At 36.8% G+C, this 19,350-nt stretch overlaps 1 protein-coding gene across 5 annotated transcripts in view; it reads left to right on the top strand.

Moving 5' to 3' along the window:
* The window catches only part of SMARCA2 (SWI/SNF related, matrix associated, actin dependent regulator of chromatin, subfamily a, member 2), a 120,410-nt gene that overhangs the window by 97,334 nt on the left and 3,726 nt on the right, over nt 1-19,350 (top strand). For all 5 annotated transcript variants that reach the window (XM_040579072.1, XM_040579068.1, XM_040579070.1 and 2 more), the window contains 3 exons: nt 6,651-6,868; nt 15,741-15,846; nt 16,634-16,735. In XM_040579072.1, the coding sequence (XP_040435006.1) occupies nt 6,651-6,868; nt 15,741-15,846; nt 16,634-16,735 (426 nt within the window). The remainder of the gene's footprint in view (nt 1-6,650; nt 6,869-15,740; nt 15,847-16,633; nt 16,736-19,350) is intronic.

Genomic DNA, 19,350 nt, shown 5'->3' with positions numbered 1-19,350 from the left:
ATCATCTGGCAACTTTCACGTGCTACATTTCACAAGTCCATTATATATTGTCCTCCAGTCTTCAATGAGAGCGTTTTTTCACTGTGTTTAGAAACAGGCTATTACCCCCAAGTGACAACAGTTGTTCAGGTGATCTAGCTCTCTAAAAAGAAGGGGAGAAGATTTGGGCCAAAAACCCCAAAACAACAGAAAAAACCCCATCACAACAAAACAGTTCAGTGATAAAGAGCAAGAGATTGATAGCAATAGTTTCAGATATAGAATTTGTTTGGATTTCCCTTCCCCCCGCCCCTTTCTGCTGCTCCTAAATTAGGCTGGCTTGGTGAAGAGGGTGTTCAAACTAAATCTTCTTAATAAGATATAAAGTACAATTGTATGTCAGAGGGGAGGGGTAAATCACACTTTACTTTTGAAATCTGCAGGAGACAGTAAGAGATAGTTCTGTATGTCTTTTAATAAAGGTGTGGCTAAGTAGCTGTAAACCATGGAGCAGTGATGATATCTGGTAGTTCCACATTCTAGTTTCTTAATATAGTAAGTATGTATTTTCTCAATGCTCTGATTAGTTACGCAAAGCATCTTTATAGTCAGCATGACACACTTGTTCCATCTTATCACCCAGTTCCTTCTACCTAATGCAGCACTCTCCTTGTGCTCTGTGAGCAGGCTGTGGGTCCTAGTGTCATTGGTAGTCATTGTGTTCTTGAGTTTTTCTGTCGCCAAAGTTCATGAAAAGGTCTTAGGTGCAAAATCAGTTTGAGTGGTTCCGTTTAAAATAATTGTTTACTTTTTAGGAGAAGGAAGAATGATACTGATTATTGGTTTGTATTTTTTTTACTGGATTTCACTTTGAACAGAAGAAAATTTATATCCTTGCCAACATAGTTCGCTATAACTTGGAGCAAGTTTATCAGTGCTGGCTTTGCATGATGCTTCAGTTAGTGATTGCCACATTAAAGATTAAACTTAAGCATTAAGATATTTTACATTAAAACTAAATATTAGGATAGTTTATCTGAAATATTTTTCTCAGTGCAGATTAAAATTTTGATCCTATAAATATTGTAAATATAAGTTATTTTTTTAGTGTTATACTCTGTTGCTTTGGTTGAGGCCATTTCGCTTTAAGTAATTTCTTACAAGGTTCTAACAGGTCTTTTTGGCCTCAGTCTAAATAAAAATGTAAGGAAAAACTATTTTTAATTTGTATTATTGTTTTCTTAATGTCTAATTAAAAATAAGCACCTTGAGTTTCTGTGCAAATAATTAAGCAAGTAAGAGATAATTAGTTACAATGTAATGGAACTTGTTTTAAAGAGCCAACAAATAAATCCAGTCTGTGGAAATTAGAAACAGTCCCAAACACTAGCAGTGTCACTGTTGAGAAACTAAGCAGGAGAACTGGATTTTGAACAGATCTTTTTGAGAAAATGAACTTCAGGTTGGAAAGTTGAAGTCCTCATCAACTGTCAGATATAATCTGAGAACAAAAATGTAAGATCAAGAGGGGTAGGATTTCAAATAGAGCAAGACAGAAGGAGGAAAGGAAGTCGAATTTCCCTTGGACTTCAGTAGAGGACTTGAAGGGTTGTGCCTTAGAGGGAGATTGGTAGGGTGAGGTAGATCAGGTGTTGGTGCTTTCGATGTTTGTTATTAGCCTCCTGTAGGGTTCTTTTACTTGTTTCTTGTCTTCCAAATTGGCAAATGGGAACATTTTGCAAAGCAGTCAACTGTTGTTTGTCACTGTGTTACTGATGTGTTTTTTTGGTTTAAAGTGCTTAACAGCCCTTTAAGCTTAGTTGCCTCATGGCCAGTAGGCAGTACAATTCTCAGGGAAGTTATTTGTTGTTCCTGGAAAAGCTCATTCTTTTGGAAATTGCATGATTGAGTTTTTGTTCAGGGAGTAGGGAAGATGACTTTTTTTTCTGTTCATCTCTGTTTTATATGCTTTCTATGGAAACATGGAGTTTAATTAGCATGTTAGCAAATCTGTTCACTTGGTGATGTTAGTCAGAAGAGCTGTCTTCTAACTCAAGTTCAAGTTGGAGAGACACAGGGCACTGATGCCTGAAGGGAAGGGGGCACACTATCTTAATGTTCCTTTTGTTAAGATAAAATCAGAGAGGAACAAAGGAAGAGATCTTGCGTTATGTGTCCATTTTCGATGTAATCTGAACCTATTTTCAGCATTATTTCAGTAAGTAGACTTACTGTGCATGGCTGCCTACCAATTTTGTTTTGAGTGTACAGTTTCTTTGACTGTAAGTAGTAGCAATAGCTTTCACTATGCCTTAACTTTCTTCTAACAATACTATAGTTATCTCCAATCAAAGGAAAAATAACTGTCTTACAACGTTGTGTCATCTAAATACTAGGGCAGACCTTAGACACCAAAACTGGTTTTATGCTGAGCACCTCCATTGATTCACTGCATGACTACACTTGAGTTACCTGATTCCTGTAAAATCTATTTAAAATGAATATAAGACTAACATGAGTGTTGACTTGCAGAAGACAGTTGGGAGATGAAAGTCAGAGCTCTTAGTGCTTATTTGGGTCCATAATTCTTAATTGAAATGGTGTTCAATTGTGATGCTGTCTTATGATGTCAAGAAGTAGTTAAGGATACATACATCATATCCTGCTCTTGAAATGGAGAAAGAAGTTTCCATGTCATCTTTACTTTGTTTCTGTGATGCTTGTGTAGCTATATCCATGTTCACTAAGAATGCTTCTGCCTCAAAACAGCTATTTTCCATTTTGAATTATAATACATTTTTGAAATGTAATTATAAGCAGCAATAGGAAGAACAGCTGTCTGGGAAGTGACTTGTACTTGCCTTCTGAAAAATCCACTTTTGACTTTTTGGGGGGAGGAGTGGGATGCTTCTTTTTGGAGAAAGGCAGTTTCGTTTATTTAATCCATGGTCAGTATGTTCTTTCTTAAAATTCTGGTGCCCTGAGAAGGCTGTGTACTCTTAGCTCTTTAGCAAGGAAATTGTTGTGTACATGGACCAGGATACAGCAGTATGATTCAGAAAAGCAGGATGATTTTGTCAGTACTGTGCTTAACATTGGGTCCTCACGCTTCCACTGGTATCTCTCCTTTCCATGAAGTACCCAGCCCTTTGCAAAACTGACATCAAATTTTCACAGCTTTCGTTCAAAAAAATGAAGTCTTCAAACTTTATTGTACTCTTTTGTGCAGTTTCCTTAAGGGAAGAAAAGTGTTAAATTTTTATTTTTGTACTATTTTCCTTCACACCCTTGCTGTTCACCTCACTAATCTAGAGGCGTTTGAGCATGGGAGATGTGTGTGTGCTATCTTGTACTCTCACATAGCCCATCATCTGTCAGGAACTGGAGATTTGTGTCTGGGATTTGTATCATTATCGTACTGGTAAAGGTTTGGAAGGGCATTCTTTTCAGTATGGCACTTCAGCCCTAGAATAGTAAAGCTTTTTAAACAAAGAGCTCAGAAAAAATTAGTTTAATAAATATTTTGTTGCTCATATACACATGCATGGATCATATGTGTGGATGTACATACAGAGCATTAATATCTCTGATAATTGTGTGATACAGTTTTAAGCCATCTTTAGAGGTGGCATAGTTCATATAGGTTTAGTTTTAAATATTACTGTTTATATACAAAATAAAAAATTTCCATTTGAGAACTAATGTTAGCAGTCACAATAACAACATTTTTGGACTGCTGGTATTGTCACAGTGATTTTCAAGTGGTGTCACTAAAGTCTTAGATTAAGGAAAACTGTCCAAGTTTACATTAATGTGTATAAATTTTTGAAAGCGGAGTATAGTAATCAATTGATACTAGCTAAGCAGAGAGTTTAATATTTGTTTGCAGATCTATAGTATGCTAGAAATTAATGTGCTATCTGCTTGTCACTGATTTTTAGAGTGCAAGAGGCTATGTTATTTTGCTTGGGTTTTTATTTTTTGTCTTTACTACAATGCTATATGTAATATATATATATAAACCCCTTTTTACTTACCTTTTCTCTTTGTGCTGATATTCTTTTCCAAAACTTTGCCTACTCCAAGCACAAATTTTATGCAGAATTCTAAAATTAGATGTTAGTAAACTGTGATGACAGCAGCACTGTTATTTTTTTGGTGGTAGAAAATTTGTCAAGCAAACAAAAATATAAATAAATTTTAGTTAAGTGAATAGCAGTTTTCTGCAGGACAACAAAATGTTACCAAAGTTAACAAGATGATAATTTGGTTTGGTTTTTTAATTTCTTGTGAATCAGAATAGATTTTTTTTTGTCAGTTTCAATAGCCAAAACCAGATCTATTCACTGCAGAGCAATAGGAATACATTTTCTGTAATAAATGCATCTTTAAAATGCATGCAACCTACTGCAGTTTTAAAATCATACATTAAATTGTCTAATTGTGATATTATAATTAAAATGCTAACAATAAGCAGTAACTGCCCAGCTAAAAATCTCATTTGGATGCCTAGAATAATAAGGGGAGAAATATGATAAGTAGTTGTCAATATTAAAGCAGTCTGAAGGAGGAAGGCTTCAGGCCTTGTAGTAGGTAGAATGAAACAGCAGATTTGAGTATCCACAATCCTTTCAGTATTAAATTTTCAGTAAAATAAAATTACTTGTATATGAAAACATAGCCTTTCCCCAGCTCTCTTTTTTTTCCTGATCAGCTGATGAAGAGACTAGCAGCTCGCTGCTTTGCTGGCTTGTTAATTTTATCCCCACTAACTGTGATTTCCGATAGCCGGCCTGCTGATAGTGGTAAGGTAAATATCCTTTTTCATTGCCGTCTTGAAGATTCAGTAGAACGACATCACAGGCATGTGTAGGTGTGTAACACATCAGAAGTCGGTGTTCTCCGTATTTCAATGTACAACTGAGTGCTTAAGGAGAGCAATGACATTAACTGTTGACAGCCTTGCATGCTGTATTTATTATTAGCTTTTCTAGCTTCCAAGATATGCAGAGAAATTTCCTTTTCTTCGTTAGCTGCAGTGGTTTATAGTGGGTGTCCTGCTTTAGCCAAATGAATATTAATGAATTTGTGTGCAGATTATTATTTTCCTTCTCTTTTCTTCCTAACTCATCAGATCTCAAGCCTCCTTCATAGTGGTTATCTGAATGCTGTGGAAGCATGATGTAAATTGTCTTTTGATTATTAAGGCCTAGTTTCAGGCTGTCCCTCAGGATTCTGCGTTTGTGTTTGTTCTGTGGATTTGCACATCGGAGTGTGCATAGGAAACAGATTTTGAAATCCCACTGGTGTTTTTAACATGTCAGGTTGTTTTGTTGTGCATCAGGTTTTGTTCACAAAACGTTTTTCAAGAGACATTGTACACAATTGAGAAAAATTATGTCTGGGCTATGATCACTCTTTTTATATTGATGGTTATGCTCACATGATCATAAATATTAGCCATGTTTGGTGCTGTGGAGAAATGAAGGTAATTGCCTTATGATTAGAGCTCTTTCAGCTACGAGAAAGGATTGATTAGCATTTGCATGTACTTAAGGCAATATTGAGAGGCAAAAGGGACAAATATCAACATCAGTTATGTTCTGAGAAATCATTAATCAGAAAGCATAATCTTAAGATATTTTGTTGCTTTTTAAAAATTATTTTTAATTTCAGTTCTCTTATGACCCAGTATTTTTGTTTCTTTTCTTTTGTTGGCTTTCCCAAATCAAGAAAAGTTCAGCATCTTGCTTTATCACATGGATCTGATAGTCACTATGTGAACAGGTTCCCTTTATTCCTAGTTTGGTTTTTTGTAGAGGTTGTTTTGTTGTTTTTTTTTTTTTATCCCTCTGCATGGTGCTGCTGGGTCTGGTTAAAAGCATACCTCCAGGTAACTGAAACTAGTGTTCATTGTTTGTGACTGTGTGTGCAGTTTGGTGTTTTGGTGTTGGTTTTTTTGTTTGTTTGTTTGGGGAGGTTTGGTTGTTTTTTTCCATTTGTGTTTGGTTGTTGGGGTTTTTTTTCATCCCATGAGTGCTTTTCACAGCAAGATACTGTAGTGTCAGTGCTTCTGCCTATGAGTTACTATTCTAGAAGACAATGATACATTTTAGAGGTGGTTTTAACACTCAGGTGATTTGGAAGTTGCTTAAACTATTTGGAAGAGAAGTTGAGACATTACTGCATAAAGTATCTGTGTGTTCTTTTGTGCACAAAGAACTGTGTGGGATCTGGCTTTGGGAACTAAGCATAGTTTGGACTATCCTGTTTGAAAACATGTGATAATCAGAGTCTGTTTTGCATGGAACTACGTAAACCAGAACTGCCGCTGATGTGAACCAATCTATGTTTGTTGTACACTTAACTGACACAGTACCAGAGGCCATTATTGTGCGTGAAACTGTGAGCGAGAAAGGTGTGGAATTCAAGGTTCAGCTAAACATTCATTTATTTAGATGATAGTGGGATTCTTAGAACAAGTTAATATTTATTGTCTCTCTGATTGCCAGTAACTCAGTTTCTTGTTTTACTTATAAATGAGCTGAACATTTTTAGTTGAGTTTTCTGCATCCTGTGGGGCTGTTTTTTTTGTTTTTACATAGTTTTTTATTTCCCTTTGCAGTATCTCTTTTGTTTAAAACATACTTTTTTTAATCCCTGGTTGTCAGGCAATTGAAGACGGCAATTTGGAAGAAATGGAAGAGGAAGTTCGGCTTAAAAAACGGAAGAGACGCAGAAATGTGGATAAAGATTCTGGGAAGGAGGATGGAGAGAAAGGAAAGAAAAGAAGAGGCAGACCACCTGCAGAGAAGTTGTCACCCAACCCACCCAAACTGACCAAACAAATGAATGCTATCATTGATACTGTGGTAAACTACAAGGATAGGTGAGTTGGAGACAGTCTCTCTGTGTTGCACGTGCTCTCTCCCTCTTCTGTTGATACACCTCTCTGCATTTCTCAACAGGTTTATTTTTTGGGTTTGGTTTTTAGAAGGATTTGCTAACAAAGCATTTCTGAAAAGTAATTCCATGTAGGGCCTGATCCTTTAAGTCTGACTCTTTGTGGAGGGTTTTTTAAAGTTCATCTGATAGGAAGTTACTGAAATACAAAAGTAGGCATGGAGCTCCTGCTTAGAAATGAAATAATTCTGTTCGGGTGTACTTAAGAACATTTACCTTGAGTGGGATTTTCCTTCAGTTTAGTGGTACAGCATGTTTGAAGCTTAATCTTTTCAAATACATAGCTCCAGATTTATCAATGCAAGTTAACATTAATGGTGAGAACCCATGACCTGAAAGACTGCCCCAAAAATGTAGGGCTCATACCATGTGCCTCTGAGCTGCCACAGGGAAAACTGTAGAAATACTGAGCATAGCTTGTTGTCTGCAGCTGAAATTGAAGCCTGTTTGTCAAGAAATACCTATTTTCAATGTACAAAAATGCTCAATGCCTTAGGAAAAAATATTGCTGCTAATCTGAAATATCATTTGAAGTTTTAAGTTTTGCAGGTTTTTGAACTGAAAATCATCAATGCTTCATGAAGAACAAACAGAGCATTAGTGGCATCTTTGAATTAAACTTGTTTGAGAAAGTTGTATTTTTAAACTCAACTCTATTTACCAAAAATCAGTAAAACTTTCCTTGTACTTACCCCTTTTTTTGCTGTACATTGAATTACTTAAATCATATAAGGAGCAACCATAATCTAAATTAATATTAAATGCATTCAGAGAAAATCAAGAAGTATTTGCATTGTGACCTGCGTAAGTGTAATGATATAAGTTTTGCATGTTAACAACTTTCAGTCTGTGACTTGAAATGGGAAGTTGCACTTCTTCCTTTATTTGCAGCTGCTGTTCTGGGTCTGCCTGTACGAGGTTAACCTGGGCAGTACCTGGTGAAGCACACAGAGCTTCGATGCCTGACTTCTTTCGCACATAACTGTTGAAATAAAGCATTCTGTGATCTGTGGGCTCTCTCTAACATCAAAGAGTGTATTGCATCAGAACAGGATTCACAGCAATGAACATGATGAGCAGAAAGCTGACTACAATCTCAGTGTATTCAGCTTGCTGTGACTCTTAACTAACAGAATAACTGAGAATAGAGAAGTGTTTAAGTTCATGTATTTCAGTCAGGGCTACAAGGAAGCTTCTCTTCATTTTGGACCCCTGGCCTTGAGCCTTCACCTGAAGCTGAGCACTTCTGGTCAGGTTACATACTTCTCATTTTTAAAATAACAAGCAGTGTTACTTCTGCTAGCCTGCAGTACAGGATAGCTACTGATAGTTACTGGGGAAAAAGATTTTTTCCTGTCACTTACGCCCCAGGAAGTTTGTATCTGTTCTCTATCAAACAAGTTAACTCTTGTGCTATTATGCAGTGACAAGGCATACTATTCCCTTTCCCAGGAGCCCACATCTGTGGAAGACGGAATTGGTTCCCACTTTTAAAAGTATATGGAGCTCTATTCTATTAGGAACTAAAAATGCCTGTTAAACTGAAGTCTTCAGTGCAATGAGCTATGCTGAAGAGTTCCAAATTCTTGTGTTCTGTTGCTAGCATCAAACCACCCAATCCTATGAAAACTGGGACAGAATGGAATTGCAAATTTAGGCATCAGGAAGCTTTAATATCTTAAAATCTTTGGGTTCTAGAGTTAGATGAACACTTTCAAGACTTGCAGCTTTGTTGTTGAGTGGGTTTTAGGCATTGGAACCCCTCAGCTTTGTTGGGGCCTCATGTTTATTCAGCTGTGGGCTCCTGTGTGTATGAACGCAACTGGAGCAAGTATAGAGAGACAGGTTAATTGGAAGAAAAGCAGGCCATGAGCTTCATCTGGGGAAAAAAAAAAAAGGTTTTTCATATATTTAATATTTGAATGCTTGAAATCATCTTTAGCTTAAATTTTCAGTGCTAATAGGTGCTTCATCTCTACTTCATGAAAGTCCAGAGGGCTGATCTGGACCATAGATCGCTGATTGTGTCCCAAAAGGTGGTCAGGTGATACCCATCAAAAATCTTACTGACTTTGGCCTTTGTCAAAAATCTTCAGTAAGTTTTGTTGCAGTTAGTAAGCCAACAGGCAAAAAAAAAAAAATCAAGAGAATGTGTTGCTGAACTAATGAAACTATGTGCTTTTTCTCATGTTTCCCCATGTTTTTTAGAAGAGCTCCTTGTAAATACAGAACCACTTCTCTGTTTTTGTTGAAATCTTTCTTTTTGAAAAAAAAAAAAAATTTCCATAGTGCCGACAAAAATCTGGAGTACCAGTTGGCTGCTTTTGTGTGGTGATTCTGTATAATGTTGGTGCAGGGAAGGAGCCTCCAAATACTTTTCTAACTGTCTTGTATTTGGCTTCTGTTGTAGATGTTTGGGGACAAGTTCAGTCTTCTGCTTCCTTATTTAAAAAGCATCTAACAAAATAGGCTGGATTGCTATATCGGCTGGAAAGCTAGAAGCTACAATAATGCAAACAATAAACTTTAGTAAACTGAAGTTTGAGCCACACAATTATTACATAAAGGTCAAAATAAGATTAAAGAGACTAATTAGCAACATTTGAGGTTAATGCTTAGTGTGCAGCCTATGATTCTTTGAAAAGGAAATTCAGAGGCAGATAACCAGCTACTGCAAACCACAGTTAAATAACTCCATGCAAGACAGTGGAAGTTAGCACTGAGGTAAAATTACAATTCATCATTGTCATGTCCTTAGTGCAGTTCAAGCGTTTTATTTAGATTTTCATCTTTTATTGGTTTGGTTGTTTTTTTTCTTTTAAGAATAAGGAATTTTTATACCAAACGTGAGCCCCAGCTGCTGATTTTGCATCAGGCACATGCAGGCTTAGCCCTCCAGACTTTTTTTTTTTCCTCTTTAGAAGGTTTTCCTTTATTTTTTATTTCAGAGGAAAATAGGCTGTAAGCTTAGCTTCACTTTCCTGATTGTTAAAATTAAGTGGAGAAAAAGAATTATACTTCATACCTTATAATTGTTCAGCTTCCCTACAAATCTGCTATCCTCTTCTGTCTTGCATCAGTTTGACGTTTCCTGTATACATGCCCATTTGATGCCACTGCTAGTTTGCATTAGCTTTGATTAGATAGCAACAGCTGACTTTGAGAGTCCCAGGATGATGCTCTATAGAGTGATTTTCATTTGTGATCTATCTGCTCTCTGCTCTGTTTGTGAGACTTAGAGTAAGGACCTGCATTGTGTGCCAGTTAACTTCACAAAGCTTCCTTCCCGTAACAGGTGGCTGTTGACCACAGTTTAATAAGAAACAGCTGCTAAGAAAGTTGGAGAGCAAAGTTGTTGTGCCCTCCCCATGCTTCCTGCTTGGCAAGAGACTTCCCATTTGTGGTGCTTAGCATTTTGATCACTGCATCATTAAAGCAAAAATGTTTAAATTTGTGTCCATAGTATTCTGATTTTGACAGGACATAGCTCAGGGAGAGAGCATTTTCAGTGTATGTGGAATTAATTTTGTTCAGATTATTTCCAGCAGTTTTCTCAAGTTGCTAGTTTTTAGCTGTTGTAAAATGGTGAGTAATGTAATTGGCCATTACTAATCTAACTAGTAATTAATTATGCCAACTGATACACTTGAATATTCAACACACAAAGCAAATAATTCTTATTTATAGCCAAGCCAAAGTTATGGAGTATATAACCATACACCAAAACGAGGAATTACATTTTTAAGTACTTTTACCCACTTCCATTTCAGTGATGGGGACAGGTCTACCATGTATTACTGCACTTCCAGAAAGAAAGAACCATTAAATACATTTAATGAAAATGAATCCTCTCCTGCATTCTCCAGCTGGGTTACTGTTGGAAGTTGTTACATACAAAGGAACCACCTTGCTCTGCAAGCCCTTCTAACTCTCCTGGCATACACATACCTTTTTTTAGAGAACTTCCTTCTCAGTTTGTTTAGGAGTTGTAATTTGTACGCTGTATTTCTGGTTGTGAGCTCTCAGACTAGGGTGAGGACTTTTCATTCCACCCACTCTAAACTGAATTTCAGTAGTTGGTTAAAGTGTGAAATACGTCAGAAATATGAGAATGTCTTGCAGTTTCAGCCTCATATTGTCTCTCATTTTTATTCCAAAGGAGAAAGGGTATCGATAGAGGTAGTAGTTTTGACAGGTTAGTAGCAGCTTGCTTCTGGCCACATACCACTAGGGATGTTGTCTCAGAAAGAGTTCTTCACCCCGTCTTGCACACAGAGCCAGGATACTTGCTTATTGCATGTCTGTGCAGAGACGGCTGATAGGTGGTAAATCCACAAAGCTAGCACACCCCTTAAAACATACTAAAACACTTTATACACTCCAGACAACTGTTTACAATTAGGTTTAGTCACACTTGAGTCTCATTGTCTCTTACAAGCCTAGTCTCCATTTAAAGGTACAGTGTTCTCTCTTTTTTTTTTCCCACCACGCATGTTTTATGGGGAGGGGGCTTTGTTAGTGGAGAGCTTTCTTTGCTCGAGGGTGGATCTTTTAGTATGCTGATTAGGGTAGCTCACACATAGTTCAAGTAATTTTCTGTTTGGTCTCATTAACCATTTGGTTCTCCTGGAGTTTCTCTTGTTATGCCCCAGCCTGAGTATTTATAGCATCTGTACCTTCTCCTAAGGCCACGTTTTGTTAAATGTTTGTAACAGCCTCTGTTTTTCAAATACTTTCTTGGTTATTTATCAGAGCTATTTACATACTTTGTCTAAATTTCAAGTCTTGATCTAATACTGAGTGGGTCCGCTACAGGGAGAATAAATAAAAAAGGAGTCTTGTACAAATGAGGCCTAATTGTTCCTGCATTTAATTTCACTGAAGAATACTGACTAGATGGGTGGAAATACATTCTCGTATGCACCTTGTAAGCCATTTGACAAAAATGAGAGAATATCAGAAACATTGAGCACAAATACTTTTTTAAGCAAAAGAAAAGAAACGGTATTTCTTAATGATTTATAACTTGCACAGCATGCAAGCTGTTTTTTGGGTTTTTTTATGTGTGCACACATAAGACTAGCATGTTGAGCTGATGCGGTAGCAGTGAACTGTCACTCACAGTTCTTTTGCAGTCGGGTCTTTTAATTTATTCCAGTCCTTCTTCCCTTCAGCATGTATCCTGCTAGTTGCTAAGCAACCATAAGTGATTTTTACTGTGCATGATTTTTATGTGGTGGTAGTTGTGGTTATTATTTTCTAATTACAAAAGTGGGGACAGGGATTAAAATCAGAGTTGCATTAGTAATTACTAATTTTCTCCTATTATACCCACAACACAGCCATTTGAGGTTATATAAGAAAAGACCATTAATAACAGTATAGAAGCACTTATATAAAGGGAGCAGAAGATAATTTTTTTTCGTGAGAGGAGGTTCTATAAAAATGATAGAACAGAGTAAGCTGTTATTGATCTGACTAGACACTAGTCTTATGTCTGTTGCATATTTCATGCCCTTAATGCTATTTCTTTCATGGCCTTAAGTGATTCTCAGTAATTAATTACATCAAGCAAAAGCTTAAAGGTTTTCTGTGGCATTCTTAGTCTAATAGAATGTGTGAACAAATTGTAGTTGGCTAGATTTAGATCTTGAAAATAGGAATTGCTGTTTAATAATTTACTACTGTTATATTTTTCATATAAAATACAGTATGTGGGTGGGTCTGTGTAAAAGGAGGGAAAAAAATTATATAGCCATGAGATGAAAACCTCTATAATGATCACGAGCTTTTTTAATAGGACAAATATGCTAAACATGTTTTAAAATTTGATTAAAATCAATTTTTATTAGACGTTTCCTTTATACTTAAATCATTCTATTTGTTGTTAGACTTTGAAGCATAGTTCAGGGAACACTAGCATCAGTAGTTAAATAATTTTTCTCAAATAGATATTTCTGTTAAAAAAAAAACAAAACAAACCACCAACACAGCTGCTGAAGTTGAAAACACAGCAATAACTCAGTCCTTCTGCATACCAAATCCAGATTCGTAGTTTTTTTGAAAGATTTGAAAGAAAAAAAAATCATACTTTTTAAAGGATTAACTTACATCTCTATCCTATGTTGGTATACTGGACAGATTTATTAAAATAACTTAAGCATAGAGAAAAATAGGATATAGGACAAAAAAGGTTTCAACCTAATGTGATTCCTTCAGGAAGGTACATTACAGTATGCTGTGTAATGGTGCAGCAGTGTACTGCTTTGCTTTGCTTTTCTACAGCACCAGTGCCTTGGATATACTGATCACTTAATGAATGGCTGAATACCCCCTGGGCTTCTTTGTAATGCTCATAAGAAGTCTGAATATTTTGCGGGTACTGAACTTTTTTTGCAACATTTTAGTCTCATTTTACAAATGAAGAATAGAAACTTAAAATTTAAGACACCAGAGATGTGATTTCTCAGAGTATTTAGTGATGTTCTATTGATTTGGAACAAATTTCCTTGATCCCAGTTGCAGATGTGAGTGCTCAACACTTCTTTTTTTGAACAAAAAACAAATACAGTCCTCAGTTTGTGAAGTATTAGAAACACATGTTAATTTAGTTCTGTAGTGTGTACTTAGTGCATTGCTTTTTCATGTGTTGCTTCCAGTTTCTCTTTGAGAGGACTGTCTGAGAGGACGACAAGTTCTGTCATGTGGCATGACATAGTCACTAACATAGATCATTAACAAGATTGTTGCCTTTAAATCCATAATATAAATACCTCCCACTTTGATGGGGGAAGTATGAAAGTAATGAATTTGTCTCTTTGGTGTGAATCAGTACCGTAGGAGATGGGAGTTGCCATGGCCTAAGTTTCACAGTGATTTGCTGGTAGGAGAGAAGTAGTAACATTTGGGATGATAATTATCTGGTCATCTTATGATTTCCTCTATTTTGGTAATAGGTTGCTTCCCAAGTAAATTAGATCTGTTGGGTGAAATTGCCAGTAACTGCCTGGATTTTGAGGAGCAGGTAGTCTATTGGGGTATCTACCCCAATAGCTGTATGGTGTAGACAGACTTCACTCACCTTCCCTGACAGACATGCACAGTACATCACCTTGTCTCATCAGGCAGTAGCACAACCCAGAAGTGTGTCCGTGCATGCGCCATAATATTGCTGTAATCTAGAAGGCAGCCTAGCAGTTGCTGCTAAGCAGGCAAGGGGAACAGCTTCTGCTGCTGCAAGTCAGACAAAAGTGTTCAGGATGAGAGAGGCTTTTAGTTTCCAGGTTTGCACTGGATGGAAGAATACTCTAGCTGCCAGTTGGCACCCAGGATATTGGCTGAACAACACTGATTAAGCAAGCTGTGATTAGAACATTTATGTTATTGTCCTCTCTGATGTATGTAAGGATCAGCAGTGTCCCAGGACTAAACTGAGAACAATAAGAAAACTTGGATTAGGTGAGCAACAGCTGCTTGGGAAATAAGGAAAATCTGTGTATTCATACTTGTTCATAGGTCTGTCAGGTCCATAAGGAAATCAGTATCTCCTCAAATTCTGATGCTATTTTAGGCTCTAAGCAATGCCTAAGATACAGTAGGCATTCTGTAATGCCTTCTGTAAAGGGCAGAGCTGTTCTGTGCTTTTTATCATCCTTATCCTCTTGTGGCAGAGTTGCGTCAGTTAACTTTTGATTCAGTATTAGTTTAATTGGTCAGATAAGATCCCACGCCACTGTGGAAGGTGACTGCAAGACGGAAGCTTAGGTGGAGACCAGGACTTGGCAGACTGCTTGCCCAACTCCTGTGAAGGTTTGGTATCCCCGAGTTACCATCCAAAGATGCAAATGAGAAAACAGTGCCTTTTGGAATAGCTGTGAGAGAAGGAAGGAGGTGAATGTGGGCTGGGAAATACTTGTGAATGTTATGTGCAGTGACTTACAGTTCCTTTCAGCAGAGCTTTTTCCTGCTACTTTGTCTGTGAGAAAAATGACATGTACATGGAGCGGGGCCATCAACACATTTCCTCTCCAGGTGACTTATAACCATGTATTATTTGGGAAACCACAAATAAGAAGATTTTTAAAAACCCTCAATTTGGAAGTGTTAAAATAGCTATTAATAAAGGATGAACAATGGGAAATCTGGAAATCCTAGAAATTCTGAACGCCTGTAAGTGATAAGCAATGTTCCTAGAGTATGAAAGGTTTTCACATAACCCATCACTTTATTTCAAATGACTGAAGACATACAAGTGGCAGCACAGATTTTCCATACAGTTACATCCATCTTCTTAAAAACCTAACGGTTATTGGTGGTAGTTAATAATTTTTTGGGGGTCTAGTCAGTCTAATAGAAATCAGCATCTAGTATAATGGAAATCATATGAACAAATGGTTTGCTAGACAAGGAGGTATAAAGCGACATAGAAGAAGATAAAAAAGTGGCAGGAGGGACACTTGTTAAAAATTATAAAACAAAATTGAGAAAAGGATAAGGCTGTACTTGGCAAACCACTACAGAATTCAGATTCAAATCCTGATTCTGCTTCCATAAAGCCTCTTACACACACATGATCCTATAATGATGGTGATATGTTAGGTCAACAGCAGAAAGGGTATGTTTTAAATTGTAAATTAATTATCTGTATCAAATTAGAAAAATCAGAGCAGGGTTCAATTTCAGATTATTTGAAAGAAAAAATTGTGTTTTTCTTTTTTTCTTATGATTAGATTGTATATGTATGTTTTGTGAGAAAGTTGTAGTAATTCTTTGCATTATGGGTTTGTTTTTCTCAACAGTTCAGGACGGCAGTTAAGTGAAGTTTTCATTCAGCTCCCATCTAGGAAAGAATTACCAGAGTATTATGAATTGATTAGGAAGCCAGTGGACTTCAAAAAGATAAAGGTAAGAACCTTTTTTGGAAGTGGAAATGCCTCCATTTCTTTTTGTTGAACAGAGAGGTGAGTATGAAGTTGTCATTAAAATTACAACATGAATATTGCATGTACCTGTATCTGTGGCTTAGATTTTAAACATTGTTACACACCTTATTAGGAGTTTTGTTTAGCATATATTGCAGTATATCACTGTAATTTCAAAGTCAAATAAAAATGTTAACAGTGTGACATGAATGACGCTTTCAGAGACTACATCTCACTGTCTTTTTGCAAAAGACTTCATTGTGAATCTGAAGCACATCTTTGGTAAAAACAGTGTTTGCAGTGTTTAATGGCTCTAGGGGAGTATATTCATCCCTAAACTAGCATCACATCTTGAAGCAGCCAGGTTAGATCCAAACACAGTTTTGGCAGATGAGGTTTAGGCAGCTTGTTGCATGTCAGATGATGTCATAACCCTATGACTTTGATTCATGTCATGGCTTAATTTGTTTCTGTGGTAAAAAGAAGAAACTGGAACTCTTTTGGTAAAGAGTTCCATTTCTGTTACTTTTGTCTTTACCAGTTCACACAGCAATTGCTTAATTTTTATTCTATTATCATGGTGTACTTTTTTGAGTAATAATAATATGTTTTAAGACTTTGCTTCTTTTAAACAGGTACTTAGGTGAAATTTTTAGAGAAAGCTTTTAAAGTGTTGAACTGAAATATTAATTCAGTGTCCTGTCTGCTGTTTTTCTTTCTGCACCACTGTCCATCCATACTTCTCTTCATTTCCTCAACAAATGCAACAGGAAAGAATTCGCAACCATAAGTATCGGAGTCTTGGAGACTTGGAGAAAGATGTCATGTTGCTGTGTCACAATGCGCAGACATTCAATTTGGAGGGATCACAGGTCTGAACCTTTGAGTTAAACATACAGGTTTCCCCTACCTAATGTTTTCAGTGCTTGTGGATTATTATATTATGGTATAAACCCTGTGTTTGCATTGTTACTTGAGCTAGAGAAAAAGCTAGAGAAAAATGCCCAAGTTATTAGAATCATCCAGAATTCACTGGACACAGCTGCAGTGTGTGCACACAGAGAAATTGGTTTTGACTCTGATTCTGAGATCAGGGTTTTTTTTCTGATCTGTGTGTAGCTTAGTGCTACTGTAAGACTTTGAATCTATGGTAAAAGGGAGTGCATGTAGAGTGATACACCAGCCTGGGTTTACTACAGTGAACGACAGAAGGAGCAGATGTAACGGTACAGCTTAGGATGGGATGTTGGGAAAATACTTTGTAGTGAACTCTTCGGTTCTGCTAATGGAAGATACAAATTCAAGGTTTGTCCAGCAGTAAAGCTTTCTGTATGACGTTTAATACTCTCTGAACCCTCTGGTAATTTATTCATTATTTTTTTAATGTCAAAAATCAGTGTCCATTTTAAGAGACAGTAATAGTAAATCCCATATGAGTCTTAGGGTTAGAAGGCAAAATCTCTCATCTCAAACAGATGTTTTACACACATGAATGTCCTCAGTGCTGTGAATTCAGAACAGGACACCGACACAGAAGGAAAGACTACAAAAGCTGGATGACAGATAAGAAAGTTGTCTTAGAATACAGTGAAGCATAGTCATGGGTGATGATTTTTATAGATGAGGTGCAAGTGGTGTCATGCAAGCACAATATCAAATTGAAACAGAAAACATGAAGGCAACTCCTGTAATGTGCAAGAGAAAAAAAAGAATGCTAGAAGAAACCTTAGTAAAAGTAAGCTGAAGGCTTATGCTGCCAATAGTAATACATCCTTCAAATTCCTAAACATTACTGATGACTCTTAGTTAAACTAAGGATTTTATATTAAAATTTTAGAATTAAAAATTAAATTGAGCTGTAATCAATTATGCAGGATTGTTGAATGCAGCTCATAAATTTGTGATTTTTTTCACTATATAAAGATATAATATGTTTTCCATACTATGTACGTGCAGTATTTTTATTGTCTGCCATTTTATGGAAACAAACTATAAATAAATGAGCTAAAAAAATATATTTTAATAAGAAAATTAATGATGGTAGGAGGTGTGGGGCAAAATTTTGTTACGTGTCCAAATGTAAGTTGCCAGTTTACTGCTTAGTAACATAGCAATAAAACAGCTATAAATATCTAAGAATAAGAAATGCAACAAAAAAAAGTGAAGGAAAGCTAATACCAAAAAGTATCACTGAGACTTCAGAAAATGGTAGGAATTGGTAAAGGAGGTAAAAAGAGGCAAAGAAAAATCAGTAGCTAAATGGGAAAGATAATGAAATTATTCTCATCAAAATGACTTAAGTCGATAATGGGAAACTGGTCTCTTGTTAGCAGAGGTGGTAGAACTGACGGGAATAATCCAGTTTGGGCAGCAGTGTTCAGTACATATTGCTGCTCTGTTTGGAAATAACCCGACCTGTGTTAGACTACCACAGTGCTATTTTCTATTCCAATATACCAGCATGTTGTGGTTTAACCCCAGCTGTCAACTAAGTGCCACACAGCTGCTCACGCACCACCCCCTGTCCCTCAGTGGAATGGGGAGGAAAACTGGGAAAAAGGTAAAAATGGTGGGCTGAGGTAAGAACAATTTAATAATTGAAATGATAATCATAATCATAAGGAAAAGTAGAAAGAGAAAGAGAGGAATAAAACCCCAAAGAAAAACCAAAAAGACCTAAGTGATGCACAATACAATTGCTCCCCACCCACTGACCCAGCCAGTCCCCAATCACCAGTTGGCCTCTCCTGGCCAGCTCCCCCCAGCTTGTATACCAAGCGTCATGCTTTATGGTATGGAATATCCCTTTGGCCAGTTTGGGTCAGCTGTCCTGGTTCTGCTCCCTCCAAATTTCTTGTGCCCCTGTTCACTGGCAGAACAGGGGAAACTTAAAGTCTTTGATTCAGTGTAAGCACTACTTAGCAACAGCTAAAACATTAGTGTGTTATCAACCTTATTCTCATATTAAATCAAACACAGAGCATTGTACCAGCTATGAAGAAAAAGGTAAACTGTACCCCAGCTAAAATCAGGACACAACATTAATTACCAGAGTTAGTATTACTTTTTATAGCATGAAGCCCAAATAACTTGTATGTAAGAATATTTATTTATTTATTTAGGTTTCTTTCTGGTAAATTTTCATGCCATTCATTTTGATTTCCAGTGAATTGTGGGGTACTTCTGCAGCAGTTCTCCGTTTTTTATTACAAAGAACAGTTCAGGTCCACCTTTGCTCTGAGGTGCCAGTTTACTTCAGTAAACTAGTTATTTGTGTGTGCACCCAAAACCAAAAGGCTAATTCAGGCAGTTGTTTAAGTACACAGTGACTTGAAGTAAATTCTACATGTTTGTTCTGTTAGTATGATGCATGCTGCTTTTCCTTGGAGCAAAGCAGTTCCATCTGAGCTGGAACCTTATGAGGGGTTTTCAGGGAGAGACAGACTTTCTGTTCTGAGGCTTTTATCCTCCATGCCACCTCAGCGAT

Source organism: Falco naumanni, chromosome Z, assembly GCF_017639655.2.
Source record: "Falco naumanni isolate bFalNau1 chromosome Z, bFalNau1.pat, whole genome shotgun sequence".
In the NCBI taxonomy this organism is placed as follows: Eukaryota; Metazoa; Chordata; class Aves; order Falconiformes; family Falconidae; genus Falco; species Falco naumanni.
This window is presented reverse-complemented; position numbering and strand designations above follow the sequence as displayed.